The 22,068-nt window shown below is 47.4% G+C and overlaps 1 protein-coding gene across 2 annotated transcripts in view; it reads right to left on the bottom strand.

The window, feature by feature from the left end:
• Positions 1-22,068, bottom strand: part of LOC128766399 (NACHT, LRR and PYD domains-containing protein 12-like) — a 36,110-nt gene that overhangs the window by 11,996 nt on the left and 2,046 nt on the right. Inside the window, exons 3-16 of one of the 2 annotated variants that reach the window (XM_053878006.1) lie at positions 21,314-21,392; positions 21,100-21,240; positions 20,898-21,011; positions 20,541-20,619; positions 20,191-20,410; positions 18,238-20,032; positions 17,981-18,157; positions 16,885-17,061; positions 15,552-15,725; positions 13,406-13,582; positions 12,215-12,391; positions 11,943-12,116; positions 11,559-11,605; positions 9,930-10,959 (exon numbers count right to left, since the gene is read on the bottom strand). In XM_053878006.1, the coding sequence (XP_053733981.1) occupies positions 10,421-10,959; positions 11,559-11,605; positions 11,943-12,116; positions 12,215-12,391; positions 13,406-13,582; positions 15,552-15,725; positions 16,885-17,061; positions 17,981-18,157; positions 18,238-20,032; positions 20,191-20,410; positions 20,541-20,619; positions 20,898-21,011; positions 21,100-21,240; positions 21,314-21,392 (4,070 nt within the window). In that variant the 3' untranslated portion in view covers positions 9,930-10,420. Of the gene's footprint in view, positions 1-117; positions 292-363; positions 2,159-2,316; positions 2,537-9,929; positions 10,960-11,558; positions 11,606-11,942; positions 12,117-12,214; positions 12,392-13,405; positions 13,583-15,551; positions 15,726-16,884; positions 17,062-17,980; positions 18,158-18,237; positions 20,033-20,190; positions 20,411-20,540; positions 20,620-20,897; positions 21,012-21,099; positions 21,241-21,313; positions 21,393-22,068 lie in introns of those variants that run through there. The other variant, XM_053878007.1, reaches the window with a different exon arrangement.

Below are 22,068 nucleotides of genomic sequence, written 5' to 3'. Positions count from 1 at the left end.
ATCAGCTGCTGCATTGAAGAGCAAACTGATGACAAAAATGTGACTCTCTGAAGCTGGAGTCTCCACCTCTGACTTTCACATTTCAGCTCTGAAGCTGGACACATGATGTGTTCTGACCTGAGAGTCTCCAGGTGACAGTTTGGACTCTTCAGTCCAGCAGACAGCAGCTCCACTCCTGGGTCCTTCAGCTTGTTGTAGCTCAGGTTCAGTTGTGTCAGACGAGAGGACGGAGAGCTGAGGACTGAGGACAGAAGGGAACCACTTCTCTCTGACAGCTGACAGTCTCTCAGTCTGAATAAAAAGAACAAGGGACTCAAACTTTCATGTTCAGTTCACATCATCATCATCATTTGATCCACTCACAGAACTTCCTTTGAAGCTTGGACCACAGGCAGCAGCCTCTCAAGAGCCTCCTCTGAAGCAGAGTATTTCTTCAGGTCAAACACCTCCCGATCTTCCTCTGAGGACAGTAAGATGAAGGCCAGGGTGGACCACTGAGCAGCAGACAGTTGATCTGTGGAGAGATGCCCTGATCTCAGCTGCTGTTGGACCTGCACCACGAGAGAAGTGTCCTTCACTTCACTCAGACAGTGGAACAGATTGATGATTCTCTCTGGAGACACTTTCTCACTGATCTTCTTCTTGATGAGCTCTGCTGTGTCCTGATGGGTCCAGGAGCTACTTCCTGCCTCTGGCAACAAACCTGGAAGGAGACTCTGGCTGCTCTGCAGAGAAAGACCCAGGAGGAAGCGCAGGCACAAGTCCAGATGTCCATTTGGACTTTCTACAGCTTCATTTATTGCTCTCTGGTAGAAATGTCCTGGAACACATTTGTTTCTAAAGAGTCTTGTCAGTAGAGACGTTTGTTGTGACTCAAGCAGGTCGACTCCAGAGTTGAAGAACTTCAGATGGACATGAAGAGCAGCCAGAAACTCCTGAAGACTCAGGTGGATGAAGCAGAAGACCTTGTCCTGGTACAATCCTCTCTCCTGTCTGAAGATCTGTGTGAAGACTCCTGAGTAAACTGCAGCAGCTGTGATGTCGATGCCACACTCTGTGAGGTCTGATTCATGGAAGATCAAGTTCCCTCTCTGCAGCTGCTCAAAAGCCAGTTTTCCCAGAGACTCAATCATCTTCCTGCTCTCAGGATCCCAAACTGTGTCAGTCCCAGCTCCTCCATGGTACTTGATCTTCTTGACTTTGGCCTGAACCACCAGGAAGTGGATGTACATCTCAGTCAGGGTCTTGGGCAGCTCTCTGGTCTCTCTGCTCTTCAACATGTCTTCCAGAACTGTGGCAGTGATCCAGCAGAAGATGGGGATGTGACACATGATGTAGAGGCTTCGTGAGCTCCTGATGTGAGAGATGATGGTGGTCTGCTCCTCATCTCTGAACCTCTTCTTGAAGTACTCCTCCTTCTGGAGGTCAGTGAACCCTCTGACCTCTGTCACCATATCCACACACTCAGGAGGGATCTGATTGGCTGCTGCAGGTCGTGTGGTTATCCAGAGGTGAGCTGAGGGAAGCAGCTTCCCCCTGATGAGGTTGGTCAGCAGGACGTGTACTGAGGTGGACTCTGTAGCTTCTGTCACGACCCGACTGTTGAACTCCAGAGGGAGTCGACACTCGTCCAGACCGTCCAAGATGAACAGAACCTGGACTCCTTCAAAGCTGCCGAGTCCTGATTCTTTGGTTTCAGGAAAGAAGCGATGAACAAGTTCCACCAAACTCAACTTCTTGTCTTTCAGCAGGTTCAGCTCTCTGAAGGTGAAAGGAAACATGAGCTGGAAGTTCTGGTGGGCTTTGTCTTCAGCCCAGTCCAGAGTCAGCTTCTGTGTCAGGAGGGTCTTCCCAATGCCAGCCACGCCCTTCGTCAGCAGGCTCCTGATTGGTCCCTCTCTCTCAGGTGAGGCTTTAAAGAGGTCTTCTTGTCTGATGGTAGTTTCTGCTCTGGTCTGGTTCCTGGTTGCTGCTTCGATCTGTCGGACCTCGTGCTCCTGGTTCACCTGGTCTGTGCCCCCCTCAGTGATGTAGAGCTCTGTGTAGATCTGATTCAGAGGGGCGGAGTTTCCTGCTTTAGCCACCCCCTCAAACACACTGTGGAACTTCTTCTGCAGGCTCCTCTTCAGTCGTCCTCCACACGCTCCAGCACGACTTCCTGAGTGAAGAGAGAAGTCACATGATGAGAAGATGCTGGAAGGTGAAGCTGATCAAGCTCCAGATCATTCTTCTCATCAGCCCCAGGTATTTCAGCTCAAATGGACTTTTAGACTGAAGGATTCACATTCAGCTGGTTGAAGGTTCAAATCCTCTTACTGCTCCACACACGACAAGCAAGCTCCTCCTCCTCCATGCTCCTCAGGAGGTTCATGATGAAGTCCAGGAAAGCTTCTCTGCTGCTCCTCATCTGCTCCTCATCACACTTCACCTTCACCTCTTCCTCATCATCCTGGTATTTGGGATCATCTGGACTGAGGAACCTTTGGACTCTCCTCACTTCCTTCTTCACCAGGGTCATGACAGTCTCCTCAAGCAGCTGAAACAAACATGTGACCTGATCATGTGACAGAAAGAAAACCTGCTGACCTTCAGAGGTGACCAGAATGCTGACTGGTGAGTTAGCAACTGTTGTAGTTAGCAGGAGGAGCTAACACTTGAACACACCTGAAGTGTGGAGTCCAGACCTGTCTGATGCTGCTGGACACACTGGAGACTGAGAACATCTGAGACCTGCTGATCCTCTCTGTGAAGAACATCAGGCAGTAAATCAGCTCTACTTTCACATGGACACTGATGATCTGATGAAGGTCAAGACTCAGACTGTGACTCAGGTGCAGCTCAGCTGAAACGGAACAATCTAGCTCCAGAATCATGGAAACCAGATGAAACAGACGTGAACTTTGTCACACACTTTAGTCATGAGTACATGTTTCATCAGTTCAGTTCACTGCTTCTTCTCTTGAATGTGCAAGTTGCCAGTTGAATAAACACCAGATCCTGCCATAACAACCAGCATTTCCAGATAGTGGGAAGAATAAAGACAGTCTCAGCAGATCTCATGAAAACGCTTCCAGAAGACTGGGAGGATAAGAATTTAATAAGTTGTTTAGAATTCTGCTGCTTGATGCAACAACTCAAACCTTCTTCACCAACAGATGAATGATCCAGTGCAGTAAAGTTCATTATATTGGACATGAAGGTGTGGAATTCTTTCTGAGTCCAGCAGCAGCTGTCTGTCTGACAGCAGCAGTTATTAGCTGCATTATTGTTGTCCATGCTGACATATCAACTGAGATGAAGCTGGTGAACATTTGAGTGCTTCAGTCCAAGCAGAATGAGCCTCAGATGATCAGACCCTACAATCACATGAGTGGAGAGGAACAGAAATCCTCACCTCTCTCCTGAAGGCTCTTGTCCACCTTTGAAATTAATAGCAAGACCCTTTGACGCATCACTCTTCAGAGACACACAGCTGGGAGCAAGTCCTGGTCTGTGTCCTCGTTCAGCAGCTTCTGATGTGAGTGGCTTTGATCTGAACACATAAGTTGCAGTGGGAAAATGATTACAAGTATTTGGAGCTCTGACAGGACAACTGATCTTCTCACCTCTGAGCTCTGGTCTGGCTGCCATGGTCCTCACCCAGAGGGGCTTTAGAGGGAGGAGCTTCCTCCTCTCTGTCCACACCTTCACACATACACAGCAGCATCATCACTGGTGGCTCTTGTCAACAATAGAACTTAATTGTCAGGTTCAGAGCAGCAGGACAAAGTTAACAAAGAGAAGAAAGAAGACCTGGACAGAAGACTCCATCACATGTAATGTCAACATGTCACAACCTCTTCCGCTGATGTCACCGCCCAACCCATGTCGTCACATCCACACCTGCCTCCAATCTCCTGAAGGTATAAAGACAGGACCAACCTGCCAGTCCTCGCCTGTTCGTCAACCCTTCATGCTTTGTCTTCAAGTGAGATGTTCCGCTATTTGCCACTGCCTGCATATTGCATTATCTGAGTTATTTCAGTCGGTCTTTTCTGCCTCAGAACTTCAGCCTGCCTGCACCTCCAGTACTGCCAGCTGGACTCCTGGATTCTCACCAGCCACTTGTCTGGGATCTCCACCACGGCATCAGAAGACTCTTCCTGTTATGCACAATAAAATACCCATCTTCTGATTCCCAATCTGCGTTGAGTCTCCTGCTTCAATCAATGTTACACAACATGCCACATGGAGGTCAGCATGCTGACGTCTGATGGTGGATGGAAGAAGCTGCTGCTCATCAGAGCCACTGGTTCTTCTCTGTGACCTCACTGACCTCAGTCTCAGCTCAACCTTACACAGCACTTTCTGTCCTCATCCAGCAACCCAAGTCCTTTTCGCTGAGTCACCCATTCACACACTGACGGCAGTAGGCTGCGACGCAAACATGCCAGGATGCTGGGATCAAACCAGCAACCTCACAATCACAAGCTGACCTCTCTACCATCTGTGCTGCATTCTGTCACTTTAGAAAGTCACTGACCTGTGAGCGTCTCTCCTCTGGTCTGAAGACTTGTGTCCATGTTTGCAGGTGAATCTTCCAGCTGAGCTCAGCTCCTTCTGATCCTCACTCTGATGGAGGGATCTCACCCAGTGAGCGAGGGGGTGTGTCCTGTAAAAGATGAACAGAGGTGTTGTTTGTGTTTGTCGTTCACCTTCAAAACTGTGTGTGTGTCGCCTGGTCTCTGTGATGGAGCTTCTCTAGGTCTGTCATCAACCAGAGCAGGTGGGTTTCAGTGAGACGCTGCTGATCATGTGACTCCGACAGACACTCTGGGGTCCAAACACCTGCTCTGGTCCTGCTGTATCATGGCCTGATGCTGCTCATGCACAATGCTCTGTTCAGAACAACCAAAAACGGAACACTTTATACAGAAGTGTTCCGTACGTAACTAACTTTATAAATCACAGCCAACAATGGAGTCAATGAAATGCTCAAGGCTCATGGTACCATGGTGCTGAAATGTTGTTCATTGAACACTGACATCAGCTCTCACTCACAGAGTCTTTTCAAGTTTAAAAACTCTTATTTTCACATTTCTAGGTTTGCATCGCTGAGACCACCTCAGCTGCCTCCATCCACCTGACTATTTTAATATGGAGGCCTTTCATGCTCCTCAGACTGGAAATTGGGTGGAGCTTAAAACTGGCAACAAGTTTTTGTGGATCACAACAATGAACTCTATCCACTCAACCAGCAGTGATACTGAGAGCGAGAGAGAGCACAATCCTGCATCAGTCTTCACTGAACAATAACATTTCAGCGCCATAGTGTCCTGAATACTTGACTGTAATAACTGACAACTGATATCTTCATGAGCTCCTCCCAATCTCACTGCACTTCTTTACACGCCCACTTTGGCTCGACACAAGCCTCCAAGCTGCGCCTCATTTGGCCCGTCACGTCAACAAGCTTTTCCTCGACTGGTGAAACCTGCTGATCCTGCTGACTGGATGAAGCAGAGGGACAACAAAACCAAATAAAGTCCCGACAAATAAAGTCCTGCGCCATTATTCTGTATGGTTGAGAGCTGCACAAATGTATCAGTCATTGACATAAAAGAAATATTTCCCCAAATTCAGAAATTCTATCAAACTAGATAATGTAGTTACAAAGCTGGAGAGAATTCAACAACCTCAGCAGCGTCTCTGTCAGACAATGAAGCCTCTATAAACATGAGCGCAGAACAAATCAAGCATCCATGTATGAACTCACCTGAGCTCTTCGCTCACCTGTGAGAAACAGCATATGTTGAAGACTGAACTTTCTGAAGAGGAAGCTGTCTTCGCTGGCCACACCTAAATACTTTAAATGCTTCAAGTACTTTCACTTCTGTTCAGTGGATCATAGCTGCTTTTTACAACGATTGTTTCAGCAGGAAATCATTTCATAACTCATTAATATTGGTTATTCTTTACCGTGATATCTTCATTCTTTGCTTTCTCTCAGTGGCTTCAAATCCAGTTCATGTCTTTGATGGGGATTGTTGAACATGGAGGGAGACAGGAGGAACAGCTCGACCTTCCTCACTATCATCAACCCCTCCAGGAGATGGCGATGTTGCGATCGCAACGATTAACCACCAAGTGTCCTGCAGTGTCAGCAGTCAACCGCCGCCCCTATAAGCGGCACGTGCGTCGCCATATTCCCTCTAGTTTGAGTTGATCAATTTGTGCTTTTCTTCATCAAATGCTCAAAAGGAATGTTCATCCATGACAGGCACCTGCAGGTCACCTGTGTATGGATGAGGGCTCCTCAGTAGAACGACTGCGTGTGATACACACACCTGTGTCACTGCCTGATGCGGTCCGCTGGAAGTTTCGGGACTGGAACCGGATGTTACAAACACACGTGCGCAAGGTCTACGAGTTATGTTTATTGGTTTTATCACCTAAATTTGTGTGTTTTTTTAATAGTTCTGGAATCTGGAAATTATGCGTTTTTACCCGCATGCGTAATTGCGATCTGGTCTGTCTGCCTGATGTAGTCCACCAGCAACGATGGTGCTGGAGCAGGAAGTTACGGCCGAGCGGTTTGCAAGCGTTACTTTGGTCTTTTGGCCTTGTAAAACAGGAGTGACATTCTACATCTAATTTAGCTGGTGGACCTTTGAACTTCCCAAGCTCTTCTTTGAACGCCTCATCGTACTTTACCAGTACCTCCTCCAACATCTCTCTAATATCTTGAGAAGTTCTCACACTAAAGAGCAACCCAGCTGAACGTGTGGTGTTTTCTTGTGCAGTGGTGTACGAGCGAGAAATACATCAGAAAAAGGTTACACGTAGAATGTGTGCAAAGCATATTAAAAACCTTCAAATGCTCTGCTTTCTGTGAAGATGGCCTTCACCAGAAGATGGAAGTTTTCTGGCCGAGGTCCTCCACAGTCCTCAGCACCCTCATCCATTTCTTCAGCAGTGGCAAAGGTTACATAGAGCACACCTCCATTCTGAGTCAAACTCTGGCTACCAAACTGGAGAAGAGCTGTTTTACTTCACTGATGAAGATAAGGTGTTGCCCTGGTGTAATAACTCTCTCAGAGTGGGCTCTGAGCAAGTCCACAACTTCTTCAGTTTCTTTCTAGTGCAGGGGTGTCAAACTCCTGTCACATCGTGGGCCACAAACGGCCGAGGTCGATGTCAAGTGGGCCGGACCGTGAACACTTTAGCATACTCTGCTATAAATAACCAAAATATCATGCCTTTCCTTTGTTTTGGTGTAAAAAAGCACAAGAACATGAGGAAAATCTTGAAATGTAATGCACAATTTTACAAAACATTACACAAAACACCTCATATTTCCTTGGACAAATGTGCAATTTCCTTTCATCTTTCACATGTATGCAGTGCAACTGATCCCACTGATTGTACAAAGGCACAAAACTTTAACAAGTAAAAAAAACATAGTAATGCACTTTGAGATTAATGAGACTTATAAAGAAAGGAATTTTAAAACCATTTACACATTTTAAATCACCACAGTAAAGACTCACCAAGCTGTTTTCTTTCAATGCAAACAGTTTCTAAGGCAGTTTGGAATTGTCTGCAAGTTCCAAATTTTCCCTCGGGACTTGCTCCTCTGATACAGTTTCCAGAGTCCTTGAAGGCTGTTTTACATCTGTATAGTTGCTGTATTCCTTAGAAGCTGCTCTGTGGAGCGAACAGGATGCAGCCACCAGCATCACGGAAGCTACTGCCACATCATTTCCTGTCCACTGCCCCTCCATTGGTATCCTCAGGTCAGGGTGCGGGTGTGAGACCCCCCAGGGTGACTGGGTGTTTGAGTCAAGTCAGATGAAGAAATGGATCTTTGTTGATAAGAAGGGGGCGCTCTTTGTAATCCTATCAAATTACGTACCACAGAGCCAGAGTCAGCTACATATTGGTTAACTTTGGAGGAAGAGAATTTGACCTTCCTCCTCAAGTCTCAAGAGACCCGGGCCTCAAATAGTGTCAGAAAATATTGACATGATATTGATTGAAATATGGCAATACTCGATTGTGTGATTTTAAGTTGGGTACTTGGACATGCTGCTGCATTTGTGACATCACATTTTCTTTCTGTTCTGCCGCTGTGTTGGACTGGGAAATTTGAAAGTCCAAACAAACTGGGTTCATAGCCTCCATCCATCCTCCATTGCTGATCCGTCACAGGGGCTGCAGCTTCAGAAGGAAGCACCAAACGCCCTTCTCCCGGGCAACATCCACCAGCTCCGACTGGAGGGTCCTGATCCTGATCCTGGGTCGACCCCTGGCGTTGGAGTCTGTTGCCCATGCGGCCCTTCAGTTTCGGGGCCGCCGTGAAGTGGATCAGGCGGAATCTTCTGTGGACACATCCCTGGGCTTCAGTATTAATACACTGCATACAATTCTGTCAATTGCGGACCCCTGGGTTACACAACTAAAACACAATTATTCATTTGCACTTCATCCTCATTTGTTCTTCAAAGATTCATTTGGAATGTATCATTCTCTGACCTTTCATCACGGTCTACTCGAGTCCGACCCCTTCCTCGAGCCGATGCAGGAGGCGGTGGGGAGCACTGCTGAGCTGGGGGCGGAGCCAACCCATTGGTTGTCTCCAGCCATTCTTGTTTCCAGCCAACAAAAAGACAAACAATTATTTCTTCTTAGACTATTCAGAGACTGAAAAGGAGCAGAGTGAAGAACAGTTCTTGGAGTTTCTGCCTCTTATTCCCACTTTGCCCTATTTTCCCCACACTATCCTTGTGTGGGCCACTATTTGGGGACATTTGGCTGGACCCCACTGTTGGAGAGTTAAAATGACTGGGTTTCAGTTAGGTTCAGGATGAACATGGAGTTGGTGAATGCCAGACTGGAGGACATTGCTTACAAAAAGCAAGAGTAGGTGGAGGGTCACGTCCAACTATGGGACGACCAAAATATTCACATGCTGTTCGACAGGGTGATGGCAACGCCAGGGCTTTTCTTGCAGGCGCATCCTGGAGGTCCACATGGAGCATTCAAAGGGAGAGCGCAGCACCATGGAGCAACTCTGCAGACGCCTCACCTGCTTCTTCTGCATCAGCTCATGGGCTACGCTGTTGTCATTGGTGATGATGCAGCGATGGATCGGCCGCCATTAATGACGTCATCATGATCGGCCGATCAATTGACAGATATAAACCTTTTCTTTTTTAATGATGTGGTTATTTATTTTAATAAGATGCTATTTATGACCAGCTGGGACCCAGGGCTGGAGCCAGGACCAGCTGGAGGGATCATATCTCCTCACTGGGAGCATCTGAGGATCCCCCAGTCGGAGCTGGTGGCCGTTTGTCGCAACCTTTTGAAGCTGCTGCCCCCGCGACCTGACAACAGATAAACAGACCAGGATGGATGGAAGGAGCTGTTTGTGTTGATACATGATGATAAATGTTAATATTCTCATGAAACCAAACTGATGCTCACCGATGGTGACCTCGCCTTTTAGCAAATATTCAGGAAAACCTGAATGTCTTCCACCTCACCCTCACTCATGTCTGGACCTCCGTGATTGCTTTCTTCAACGTCATTCATGAGGCCAATGTTCTAGGTCCCGAGGTCGTCTTGGAAGGCCTCTCCTTCACTGCACACCAGGTTTGCTTCACTTATAGAAAGGTGCTTCAACTGGACCATGTAGAAACACACACACACCTGCTAGTCTTTCTATCTTAGTGAGGACCGTCAATGACATAATGCTTTCCCCAGCCTCCAATCCTTTACTGAACCACCCAAAACAAATGGTTAACCTTAATCTAAAATGTTATGCTAATAACATAGTTATTTCCCTTCAAAATTTGGGTTGAAGACGTGAGCTCAGGCCCCTCGAGGTAATCACCATCGTAGTCGGCGGTGCGTAGCACGTCAGTAGCTGTTGACAACGCCTGTTGCATGCGTGCACATGCACAGTGAAAAAGTTTTATTTATTTCCACAAAAATATAGGCACATTCACCAAACTGTTTCAGGCTAATTGAAACCAATAAAATGCCTTTACATATGAGGAGTCTGTGTTCATTTTGCTCAGTTAAGTTGTCAGGAAAGATATGCGCACAAAATGCAACGTTTATTTCCGGACTGTGTTGTTGCTGATCCATTGGAGAGCGGAGAGCACTGGGGAGTCTGTGAATAAAGATGCGATATCAAACCCAGGTGGTGAAATTAGTGACTTGTGTGGCTGTAATGTTGGAACAGGGGTTGGAGAAGCTCAAATAAATTGCAGCAGTATGACGTTAGGGCTTGGTGGTAAAAGACAAAGATCCAGAGGGGAATCAACATTTTCTATTCATTTACAGTGGTGGGAAATGTTTGATTTCATCCCTCACTGTCAGCATTTTGGATGGGGATTTGAACCAGCAACACCAGTTTTTTGAAGGAACACGCTCACACACTCAGGTCACACACACACACTGAGGAACCAGAACCAGGAGGCTCTCTGAGTCCAAATCCCAGGTACAGAGGTTCAGTGGAGGTGAAGAAGGAGCAGAGGCGGGTCCAGACTCCAGAGGAGACTCTGCAGAAGATCAAAAATCCAGCAGGTGCGTTCAGCAACACTCCAACTCTGTGAGAGACTTGAGAGCTCTCGCTGACAGTTTCTCTCTTATTGTGACAGACTTTATATCTAGCATCATCAGAGCAGCTCAGACTCCAGGAATAACGGTTCTGTCCAAACTCAGACTCGTCTTCTTTCTCTCCGTCTCTCCTGAGAGTCACGGCCACAGAAACTCTTCCTCTCCACTCCACCTCCCAGTAACAGACACCGGTCACAGCGTCTCTGCTCATCACCTGAGGACACCGCTCAAACCTGTCGGGATGGTCCAGATACTCCTGATCCTCCGTCACTAGCTCCACCATGTTGTTGTTGTTGGACAGAAGGAGGCACCGGTGAGCTGTGTCTGGGTCCAGTGAGAGTGGACGGAAGTCTGAGAGAAGAAGACACACGTGGTGATGATGGAGGAAGAACAGACCTTCTCTTCAAGAGACAATCATTGTCCCAGCAAGTCAGGAAAGGCTGCTCTGTTGGTCAACATGAGCTACAGTGGAGATCATGTTGACCAAACTGTGTCAGGTCAACAGTCATCTGAGATTGGGGCCACCTCAAGAGAAGAACCAGGAGGACTGGAACATCCCAGAATAATCTGGAGTGGCTGATGTCCCATAGCGTCTCCATGTGAGGTCAGGAGCTAAGCTAGCCTGTCGCTAACATCAGTCTACTTGAGGGAACATGATGATGCTCAGAACTCCTGAGACTCTGGAGTCAAAGACTGAAGAGAGTGAATGAATCAATATTGGATGATGAGGGAAGTCCACAGTGCTGCTTCTAGATCTGCACTGAGGCTCCTCACTGGCTGCTGCTGGACATCATGTTGGTGAGCAGTGTTCTGGGCAGTGACCTGGACTTGATGAAGACAAGTTCCAGCAGCAGATTCAAGGGTCACATGACGTCACTAACATCACAGCTGCTCCACTAGAAGCTGACAGAGTCGAGGAGTTCTCATGAAGCAATAAGATACAGACTTACATCTCTTCAGTCCAGATGTTAACCTCTGTGGTCCACAGTGATCCAGCCTGGAGGAAGAAAGAGGCAGAAGGATGAGAGCAGATCCATGTGACTTCAGATGTTTCAGGACTATTATCTCCTGCTGCTAAGTGGACGGCTCTTTCATGACTGTGTTGGTGACAACAAAGATGGATCTCTAAACAGCTGCTCAGTCTCTACTGTCTCCTTGGTGTGTCCAGCGAAGTCTAGCAGAACATGTCATGCGTTGTGGATTCATGTGCTCAGTTCAGATGAAGAGTCTGAGCAGCGTCCCACACCCACATCCTCTCTGTCTGCTTCTGGATCACATGTTCAGTCTGAAGCTCTTTGGAGCTCAGCCAATGAGTTCTGCTGCTCTGTCCATACCTGAGAGTCTCCAGCCTCCAGTCTGGACTCTCCAGTGCAGCAGACAGCAGCTCCAGTCCTGATCCTCCTGGATGGTTGAAGCTCAAGTCCAGCTCTCTCAGATGGGAGGGGTTAGAGGTCAGAGCTGAGGCCAGAGAAGCACAGCCTCTCTCTGAGATGCTACACCCTGACAGACTGTGGTGAAGGAGGAACAGTGTTTTAGATAATCATGAGGGCAGAAGAACCTTCCAGTTGTGGAGCAGAAGTGGAGACAGGCGATGATGTGTTCTGACCTGAGAGTCTCCAGGTGACAGTGTGGACTCTTCAGTCCAGCGCACAGCAGCTCCACTCCTGGATCCTTCAGGTCATAGTTGTAGCTCAGGTCCAGTTGTGTCAGATGAGAGGACGGAGAGCTGAGGACTGAGGACAGAAGGGAACCACTTCTCTCTGACAGATGACACCAGCTCAGACTGTGAAAGAGACAAGTGTCATCAACAAGTGAGACTTTTTCAATCCTCTATTTGGACCAGACTTGAAATTCTTTATTTCGTCCTCTGTCTCACAATAGCTTGAGCTGAATGCAGCAGAGGTGAGTGTGGGGGACGAATAAGAGTCAACCAATTGGAAAGGTTGTGACTAAAGAGACAGAAGCTAATGCTAATGTTGCGATAGCGCCTCATTCTGTGGCATCTGTACTTGATGTTGAACTTTGAAATATGTTGTTGTATTTTCGAGGGGCGTTGCCAGACATAGTTCACAAGGGCAGGCGCCCCAATATTGATCTGCAGTGCCCCAATATAGATGTCACTATTGTTGTTGGTTTACAGAGCATCCGCTACAGAATGCAGACATGGCTGCTTCATATGGTCATTTATTCACGTCTATGATGGGCTGTGATGAATTTGTCTTCGTAGTAGTGCAGTGTGGGCAAAGACAATGAACCCAGACGCTCCAAACCACTGTCACTTTGCTTCCACTGTCTGAGCCGTGAAGCAGCAGCAGTTGAGCTCCAGAATCTGCGCTTCAGCCCTGAAGGCAGGGCTGCCAACTCTCACACAGTCGGCCTGAGACTCAGACAGATGAGACTTGTCACACTCTCTCGCCACACGTCCCATTTCTCAGGCTTTTCTAGCCCAGTGACGTGATATGTGATCAACGCACTACTCTGCCATGAGCTCCACCAAATGGCAATGAGAAGGTCTATCAGCACAGCCTGCCTCCTCTCAGAGAAGAGAGAGACAGAGAGAGGGAGGGAGAGATCAGCTGAATACTTCTATAATATACATATAAAGATGAAAAAAGTGGTAATAATTTAAAAGCCGCAGATGCAGTTTTATTGATTTTTTTTTTGTTTCACTTTTGCAAATGCTCAGTTCACATGTGGTTACTGCAGCATTTCATCAATCATTTGTTGCACTTCCTTTTTGCATTTCCTGTTCAGAGGTGGAGAGTAAAAAGAGCACAGCAGGACAAATGCATCTGACCTGAGAGTCTCCAGGGGACACGGTGGACTCTTCAGTCCAGCAGACAGCAGCTCCACTCCTGGATCCTCCAGTTTGTAGTTGTAGCTCAGGTCCAGTTGTGTCAGACGAGAGGACGGAGAGCTGAGGACTGAGGACAGAAGGGAACCACTTCTCTCTGACAGTTCACACCAGCTCAGGCTGTGAAAGAGACGAGTGATTTGAGAACACGCTGAACTCTTTCCATTCAGAAGATCATCATCACATTATTGTTGGAATATTTGAAGCAGTATATATCAGTCAGGATCAACTTGATTAAACATGAAGACAAAAACTGCTTTGTAGCAGATGACAGAGGAACAAAATATTGGGGGTGATGTCAACAAGGAGACTTTATCGTCAGCTCCCTCTCTTATATGGAGCAGGAAAAGCTTCTGTAGAAGAGCAGACTTCCACACAAACTATAGTGACGTCAGTGAATGATGCTGGATTTTTGGAACATGACCATGGATTCAGAAATCATCCAGTCAGCATCCTGGCATCACTACACTCCAGCGCCCCCGTGTGGGTGGTCTGTGACTGTTGGCAGTGAGAATGGTGGACACTCGAGACACAGGACTTCAGACTAGAGACTTTGTCGGCATCCATTGTTACAGTGTTGAAGTGTTGAGTGATGCAACCACAGCGTTAGCTCTGCAGCTGAGTGTTTGCATTTCATCACCAGCAGGTTTTGATTCATCTGGACCAGTGGTCAGAGCTGGCCTGTTCCCATGGTAACCATCATCTCACCTCCACATGTGACAGCTGACAACAACATCATGGGACCAAGTCACACATGTGCAAGTCCCAAGTCATTTCTTCTTGAGCAAGTCAAGTCACCTTATCTACTGCCCAGTCTGATCTTCATCAGTTGAAAAGACCAGATATGAGAGTCACTTCATCTCAGTCTGATTTGCATTGTAGTTACATATATTCAGGAGATGACATGGAGTCAAACTCAACAGAAATAACTTCATAAAAATATCAACAGTAACGTTACTAGCAACTGTAGCTAGCCTATCTGATGAGGCTAATTCCATCATTTTGAATCATAGTTTCTCTAAACCCAGTTTTTCCAAGTCTGGAACTGGTCTCATCTCTGCCATGGCCATATATGGTCAATATTGCAGATATGACAGATCATTAATCACTGACTATTCCGTGCCTTTGTGCCCAACACAGTGACGTTATACAGCAGCATCAGGACATCACAGGGTCACCATTATCAGAGCCATTGATCGGCACAATGGGGAATGAAAGGTCAAGGTCATGATGGAGTTGGCTGGCAGATCATTTAGCTCAGTTACTCCAGTGCTGCTGTTAGTTCATCAAACTAGTTGCACCTGGTTGTTCATTGTTCGGTTGTTGGTTTCTTCTACAGTCCAGAGGAACAGTAACAAGATTGAGTCATGACTGAGTCACACGTCCACAAACCACCTAAAGTCCTCAGAAGATGGACAGAGAAGTGGAACGCTCCAAAACACCAGTGATCCACTCACAGTCTAGTTTCCAAGTCATGACTATTCAGGCTCTTACTGCATCTGACTCACTTCACTGAAGTGAACTTACAGGACTCTGGACAACAGGATGGACTTCACTGAGGAAAACCTGAAGCTGACACTCTGACTGGGGAAAGAAGGCTCATTAAAAAGGGGCAGATATGACCAGACACTTTCTTCTCTCTGCTCCTTTGATCCCTGGAATCACATGGAGATGGAAGATGCTGCTGTGTGTTTGCTGGAACGTGGGATGGAAACAAACTTCTGCTCCACAATCTCATCCAACTCAGGGTTTAGTTTTTTTTCACAGCCATTTTTTCAGGGTTTTTTTTAAATTCCATATTTTGCATTAATTTGTCTGATAATGTGAAAATGTTATCTCAGACAGGAAAATGAACAGGATGTCACTCTTTCTTGCTCAAGTAACTGGTCATGAGTGCAGACCATGAAGGTCAGGGATGGTTGTTGTGTGCGCTCTGAGGGAGGGACAACCACAAAAGGTAACTGCTTTGGTGTGGGACATGTGATGCCACATGTGATGGACATCAAGTCAAATTCAGCGTTCTTCATCGAAAATTTCCACGACAAGCACAATCTCATCCAACTCAGCTGGACACATGATGAGTTCTGACCTGAGAGTCTCCAGGTGACAGTGTGGACTCTTCAGTCCAGCAGACAGCAGCTCCACTCCTGCATCCTTCAGGTAGTTGTAGCTCAGGTCCAGTTGTGTCAGACGAGAGGACGGAGAGCTGAGGACTGAGGACAGAAGGGAACCACTTCCCTCTGACAGCCAACACCTGCTCAGGCTGTGAAAGAGACGAGTGTCAACAACAAGTGAGACTTTTTTCAATCCTGTATTTTGACTTTAAACTCCTTATTTGAGGACACACTGAACTCTTTCCACTCAGAAGATCATCATCACATTATTGTTGGAATATTTGAAGCAGTTTATATCAGTCAGGATCAACTTGAGTAAACATGAAGACAAAAAAACAAACCTGATGAAGGAGGAGCTAAATTAGGGGTGTTGTTGTTAAAGAGAAGAATTTATGTTTATCCAGCTGCCCCAACAGGAAGTGACATAACACAACAGACCATCTGTAAACGAGGAAATGTTCTGTTCTGTCTAACTCAGCAATCAACATCAACACAGCTGCTCTCCTGTACGTCAGCTTCTGGGTTCCACAACCGTGTGTTGACCCTTGACTTTTGTGTTTCTGACTGTGTTTTCCACGAGTGCGTGTTGACAGCCATGTGCAGACGTGCTTTTGTTTCTTGTGTGATTTTTGAACATTTGTTTTTTCCCTTTGTTTCAGAGCAAATCTCTCACTTCCGTTTGTTTTTGGCTGTGTCCCATTTCTCACCCTAACACTGGTTTTTGGCCCCAACACCTGGTTTTGCACATTCACATATCAGTGTAGTGTGTCCCAATACTCCTAGGACCGAGGGCACTCGCTCTTCACCACTTGAAATGATCCCTTCAAAGCGAGGGAGCTCCGAAGCTGACTTGAACAAAGTGGGAATATGGACCTGAGCTACAACTACAACCTCAAGGATCTAGGAGTGGAACGACACGTTGTCTTCACGTGGGACAGCGTAAAGTGCGCAGTCCCAATTCTTTGGGAATTCAATCACTTCACTTCATCGTCTGAGGGCACTTCATAGTGGAGGGCACTCAGTGTTCAGTGCTAGTGTTCAGCGTTAGTGTTAGGGTGACAAATGGGACACAGCCTATCTCTGACGGTTCAGTGACTGCCACCTCCTGCCACCTTGGGTTCTCCTCTGCACTGTGTCCAACAGATCCAACCAGATCCATGTCTCCACGCATGTTTCTCCATGAGCATGTGTTCGTCACATCTCCTGTTTTCTCTGAAGCTCTCTGTGAAGCTCATTCTGAAAGTGTCAGCTAAATAACACAGCCACCCGTCTTCAGCACATGACAGGAGGAACCAGAGGTGTTCTGACCTGAGAGTCTCCAGGTGACAGTGTGGACTCTTCAGTCCAGCAGACAGCAGCTCCACTCCTGGATCCTTCAGGTCATAGTTGTAGCTCAGGTCCAGTTGTGTCAGACGAGAGGACGGAGAGCTGAGGGCTGAGGACAGAAGGGAACCACTTCTCTCTGACAGATGACACCTGCTCAGGCTGTGAAAGAGACGAGTATCACTACCTATCTACTATCATACGTACTACTTATCATGGAGATAAAAAGTGAAGACCATTTAACTAGATCCTGTTGAGTTTGAACAATCAATTGACTAAAGTTTTGCGCAAAAAATGTGCACAATTTTCTGTAAGTTATTTCCAGTGTCGAGATTTAAGGGCAACTTTAGTTTGCATCCAGATATTTCCCTGAATTCCCTCAGCAGATTGAGAACTAAAGAGATTGTGGCTTGTGCTTGAGACGTGTGTAGCAAAAAATCGTCCTCATATAATGATACTTTATGTACTGTAGTACCTGTACCTCTGTTAATAAATACCAAGTACTGAATCGTTGGCTGGTATAGCCAAGGTTAGTGGCTCAAGGACAAACAGAAGAGAGCTGAGAGGACACCCTTGTCGAGTGCCACCATATAAATTAAATGGCTCTGAATAAATGTGGTGAGTCAGAACCAAAGCTGTTGGAGCTGCATCGAAAAATGTAAGCCACGATAAACAACATTCTACCAAATCCAGGCATTCTTAATGTTTCGTATAAGGAGTTCCACTCCAGTCTGTTAGATACTTTCACTGCATCCATGGAGACAATACACTTGGACATTTCCTGGCAGGGTGAATCAACCAATATTGAAGAAAAGTCGGATTAGCTTTCCAAAGCCAGTTTGATCAGCAGGAATAATATTGGGGAGAATCTCCTTCAAGCAACTTGGCAGTCATTTGGTGAGTATTGTATAGTCTGCATTCAAAAAAGACATTGATCTGTATGAACCACATTGTCAAGTGTCCTAGTCCTTTTTGGCTAGTCACGTTATGAATGCTTGGTTGAGAGTGTTCAGGAGGACGTCTGACTTCAAAGATACTTTCACATCTCAGCTCTGAAGCTGGACACATGATGTGTTCTGACCTGAGAGTCTCCATGTGACAGTGTGGACTCTTCAGTCCAGCAGACAGCAGCTCCACTCCTGGATCCTTCAGGTCATAGTTGTAGCTCAGGTCCAGTTGTGTCAGACGAGAGGACGGAGAGCTGAGGACTGAGGACAGAAGGGAACCACTTCGTTCTGACAGCTGACAGTCTCTCAGTCTGAATAAAAAGAACAAGGAAATAGAACCTTCATGTTCAGTTCACATCAACAGACATGTTTCAGTGTTTGATGCACTCACAGAACTTCTTTTGAAGCTTGGACCACAGGCAGCAGCCTCTCAAGAACCTCCTCTGAAGCAGAGTATTTCTTCAGGTCAAACACCTCCAGATCTTCCCGTGAGGACAGTAAGATGAAGGCCAGGGTGGACCACTGAGCAGGAGACAGTTGATCTGTGGAGAGACGTCCTGATCTCAGCTGCTGTTGGACCTGCTCCACCAGAGAAGTGTCCTTCACTTCACTCAGACAGTGGAACAGATTGATGATTCTCTCTGGAGACACTTTCTCACTGATCTTCTTCTTGATGAGCTCTGCTGTGTCCTGACGGGTCCAGGAGCTACTTCCTGTCTGGGTCAACAAACCTGGAAGGAGACTCTGGCTGCTCTGCAGAGAAAGACCCAGGAGGAAGCGCAGGAACAAGTCCAGATGTCCATTTGGACTTTGTACAGCTTGATTTATTGCTCTCTGGTAGAACTGTTTGATGTGACGTTTGTTTCTGAAGATTCTTGTCCGGACCAATGTTTGTTGTGAATCAAGCAGATCAACTCCAGAGTTGAAGAACATCAGGTGGACATGAAGAGCAGCCAGAAACTCCTGAAGACTCAGGTGGATGAAGCAGAAGACCTTGTCCTTGTACAGTCCTCTCTCCTCTCTGAAGATCTGTGTGAAGACTCCTGAGTAAACTGCAGCAGCTGTGATGTCGATGCCACACTCTGTGAGGTCTGATTCATAGAAGATCAAGTTTCCTCTCTGCAGCTGCTGAAAAGCCAGTTTCCCCAGAGACTTAATCATCTTCCTGCTCTCAGGATCCCAAACTGTGTCCGTCCCAGCTCCTCCATGGTACTTGATCTTCTTGACTTTGGCCTGAACCACCAGGAAGTGGATGTACATCTCAGTCAGGGTCTTGGGCAGCTCTCTGGTCTCTCTGCTCTTCAACATGTCCTCCAGAACTGTGGCAGTGATCCAGCAGAAGATGGGGATGTGACACATGATGTAGAGGCTTCGTGAGCGCCTGATGTGAGAGATGATGGTGGTCTGCTCCTCATCTCTGAACCTCTTCCTGAAGTACTCCTCCTTCTGGAGGTCAGTGAACCCTCTGACCTCTGTCACCATGTCCACACACTCAGGAGGGATCTGATTGGCTGCTGCAGGTCGGGTGGTTATCCAGAGGTGAGCTGAGGGAAGCAGCTTCCCCCTGATGAGGTTGGTCAGCAGGACGTCTACTGAGGTGGACTCTGTAGCTTCGGTCAGGACCCGACTGTTGAAGTCCAGAGGGAGTCGACACTCATCCAGACCGTCCAAGATGAACAGAACCTGGACTCCTTCAAAGCTGCTGAGTCCTGATTCTTTGGTTTCAGGAAAGAAGCAATGAACAAGTTCCACCAAACTCAACTTCTTCTCTTTCAGCAGGTTCAGCTCTCTGAAGGTGAAAGGAAACATGAGGTGGAAGTTCTGGTGGGCTTTGTCTTCAGCCCAGTCCAGAGTCAGCTTCTGTGTCAGGAGGGTCTTCCCAATGCCAGCCACGCCCTTCGTCAGCAGGCTCCTGATTGGTCCCTCTCTCTCAGGTGAGGCTTTAAAGAAGTCTTCTTGTCTGATGGTAGTTTCTGCTCTGGTCTGGTTCCTGGTTGCTGCTTCGATCTGTCGGACCTCGTGCTCCTGGTTGACCTGGTCTGTGCCCCCCTCAGTGATGTAGAGCTCTGTGTAGATCTGATTCAGAGGGGCGGAGTTTCCTGCTTTAGCCACCCCCTCAAACACACTGTGGAACTTCTTCTGCAGGCTCCTCTTCAGTCGTCCTGCACACGCTCCACCACGACTTCCTGAGTGAAGAGAGAAGTCACATGATCAGAGGATGCAGGAAGGTGAAGCTGATCAAGCTCCAGATCATTCTACTCATCAGCTCCAGATATTTCAGCTCAAAAGGACTTTTAGACTGAAAGATTCACATTGAGCAGGTTGAAGGTTCAAATCCTCTTACTGCTCCACACACGACCAGCAAGCTCCTCCTCCTCCATGCTCCTCAGGAGGTTCATGATGAAGTCCAGGAAAGCTTCTCTGCTGCTCCTCATCTGCTCCTCATCACACGTCACCTTCACCTCTTCCTCATCATCCTGGTATTTGGGATCATCTGGACTGAGGAACCTTTGGACTCTCCTCACCTCCTTCTTCACCAGGGTCATGACAGTCTCCTCCAGCACCTGAAACACAAACATGTGACCTGATCATGTGACAGAAAGAAAACCTGCTGACCTTCAGAGGTGACCAGAATCCTGACTGGTGAGTTAGCATCTGTTGTAGTTAGCAGGAGGAGCTAACACTTGAACACACCTGAAGTGTGGAGTCCAGATCTGTCTGATGCTGCTGGACACACTGGAGACTGAGAACATCTGAAACCTGCTGATCCTCTCTGTGAAGAACATCAGGCAGTAAATAAGCTGATTGTCTGATGAAGGTCAAGACTCAGACTGCGACTCTTCCAGGTGCAGCTCAGCTGAAACAGAACAATCTAGCTCCAGATTCATGGAAACCAGATGAAACCAACGTGAACTTTGTCACACATGTCCATGCTGACATATCAACTGAGATGAAGCTGGTGAACATCAGTTCAGGCCAAGCAGAAGGAGCATCAGAGACCTTTGATCACACTCAACAATCCCATGAGTGGAGAGGGACAGAAAACCTCACCTTTCTCCTGAAGGCTCTTGTCCACCTTTGAAATCAATAAGAAGATCCATCGACGCATCACTCTTCAGAGACACACAGCTGAGTTCAGACTCTTCTGGTTTCTCCTGTTTAAACCTGATGGAGATTCAACTTTGATCAACACTGTGATTCACCATCTGACTGCTAGAGGTCCTCTCAGTGTTCCTCCTGCTCAGTCTCTCACCTGCTCCTCTTCTGATGGTCCTGTCCTCCTCTGAAGTCAATATATCTTCCCATTGACAGATTACTCTTCAGAGACTCACAGCTGGGAGCAGGTCCAGGTCCGTGTCCTCGTCCAGCAGCTTCTGATGTGAGTGTCTCTGATCTGAACAAAGAAGTTGCAGTGTGAAAATGGTTTCAAGTACTTGGAGCTCTGACAGGACAACTGATCTTCTCACCTCTGAGCTCTGGTCTGGCTGCCATGGTCCTCACCCAGAGGGGCTTTAGAGGGAGGAGCTTCCTCCTCTCTGTCCACACCTTCACACAAACACAGCAGCATCATCATGGGTGGTTCTATGTTATATGTGATTCGCCCTCTAACTGTCTTCGCTATTGGTTAATCCACGTTGAGGCACTGGCCTCGGCCTGAGACTTCGGTTGATTGGTTCTCTGCCCAGGAAGGCACTCCACAGTGTGTATAACAGCCCTCGTCTTTCACCTTTCTTTTTCCACTCAGCCTGAGACTCGACGACCATCAGGTGATTTATGAGATGTCTCATCATTGCAAGTCTTGCGATTTTCCTTTGGAGGCCGCGGACCAGCACGACATCTGTGTTGCGTGTCTGGGCCCCGGCACATCTCCAACTCCTGGATTCCTGTGCTGCATGTCTGGCATTGCCGGAGCCGCATGCGAGCCAACCTTAAGTCGTGGGAAAGCGCGGCTCCCTAGAGTCCCGCTTCTACGGCTGTCGAGTCCTGTCCTCGCGGCTTGGCACCGGCCCTGAAGCTGCAGGTTTGGGCTGACGCAACCGAGCGGCGGCTTTTGACAGGGCAGTTTCTGAGCAGGAGGGCTCTGTCGAAGAACGGCACCCAGATGACAGCGGCGGCCTTCCAGAAGATGTCACTCGCCATTTCAATTGATGCAGTCAGAGTTCGCTCACTGTCACAAATGGCAGCGCGTAACATATGGCTGTCTAAAACAACATTGAAAAAA

The sequence above is a fragment of the Synchiropus splendidus genome, chromosome 10 (assembly GCF_027744825.2).
Source record: "Synchiropus splendidus isolate RoL2022-P1 chromosome 10, RoL_Sspl_1.0, whole genome shotgun sequence".
Lineage (NCBI taxonomy): Eukaryota > Metazoa > Chordata > Actinopteri > Syngnathiformes > Callionymidae > Synchiropus > Synchiropus splendidus.
This window is presented reverse-complemented; position numbering and strand designations above follow the sequence as displayed.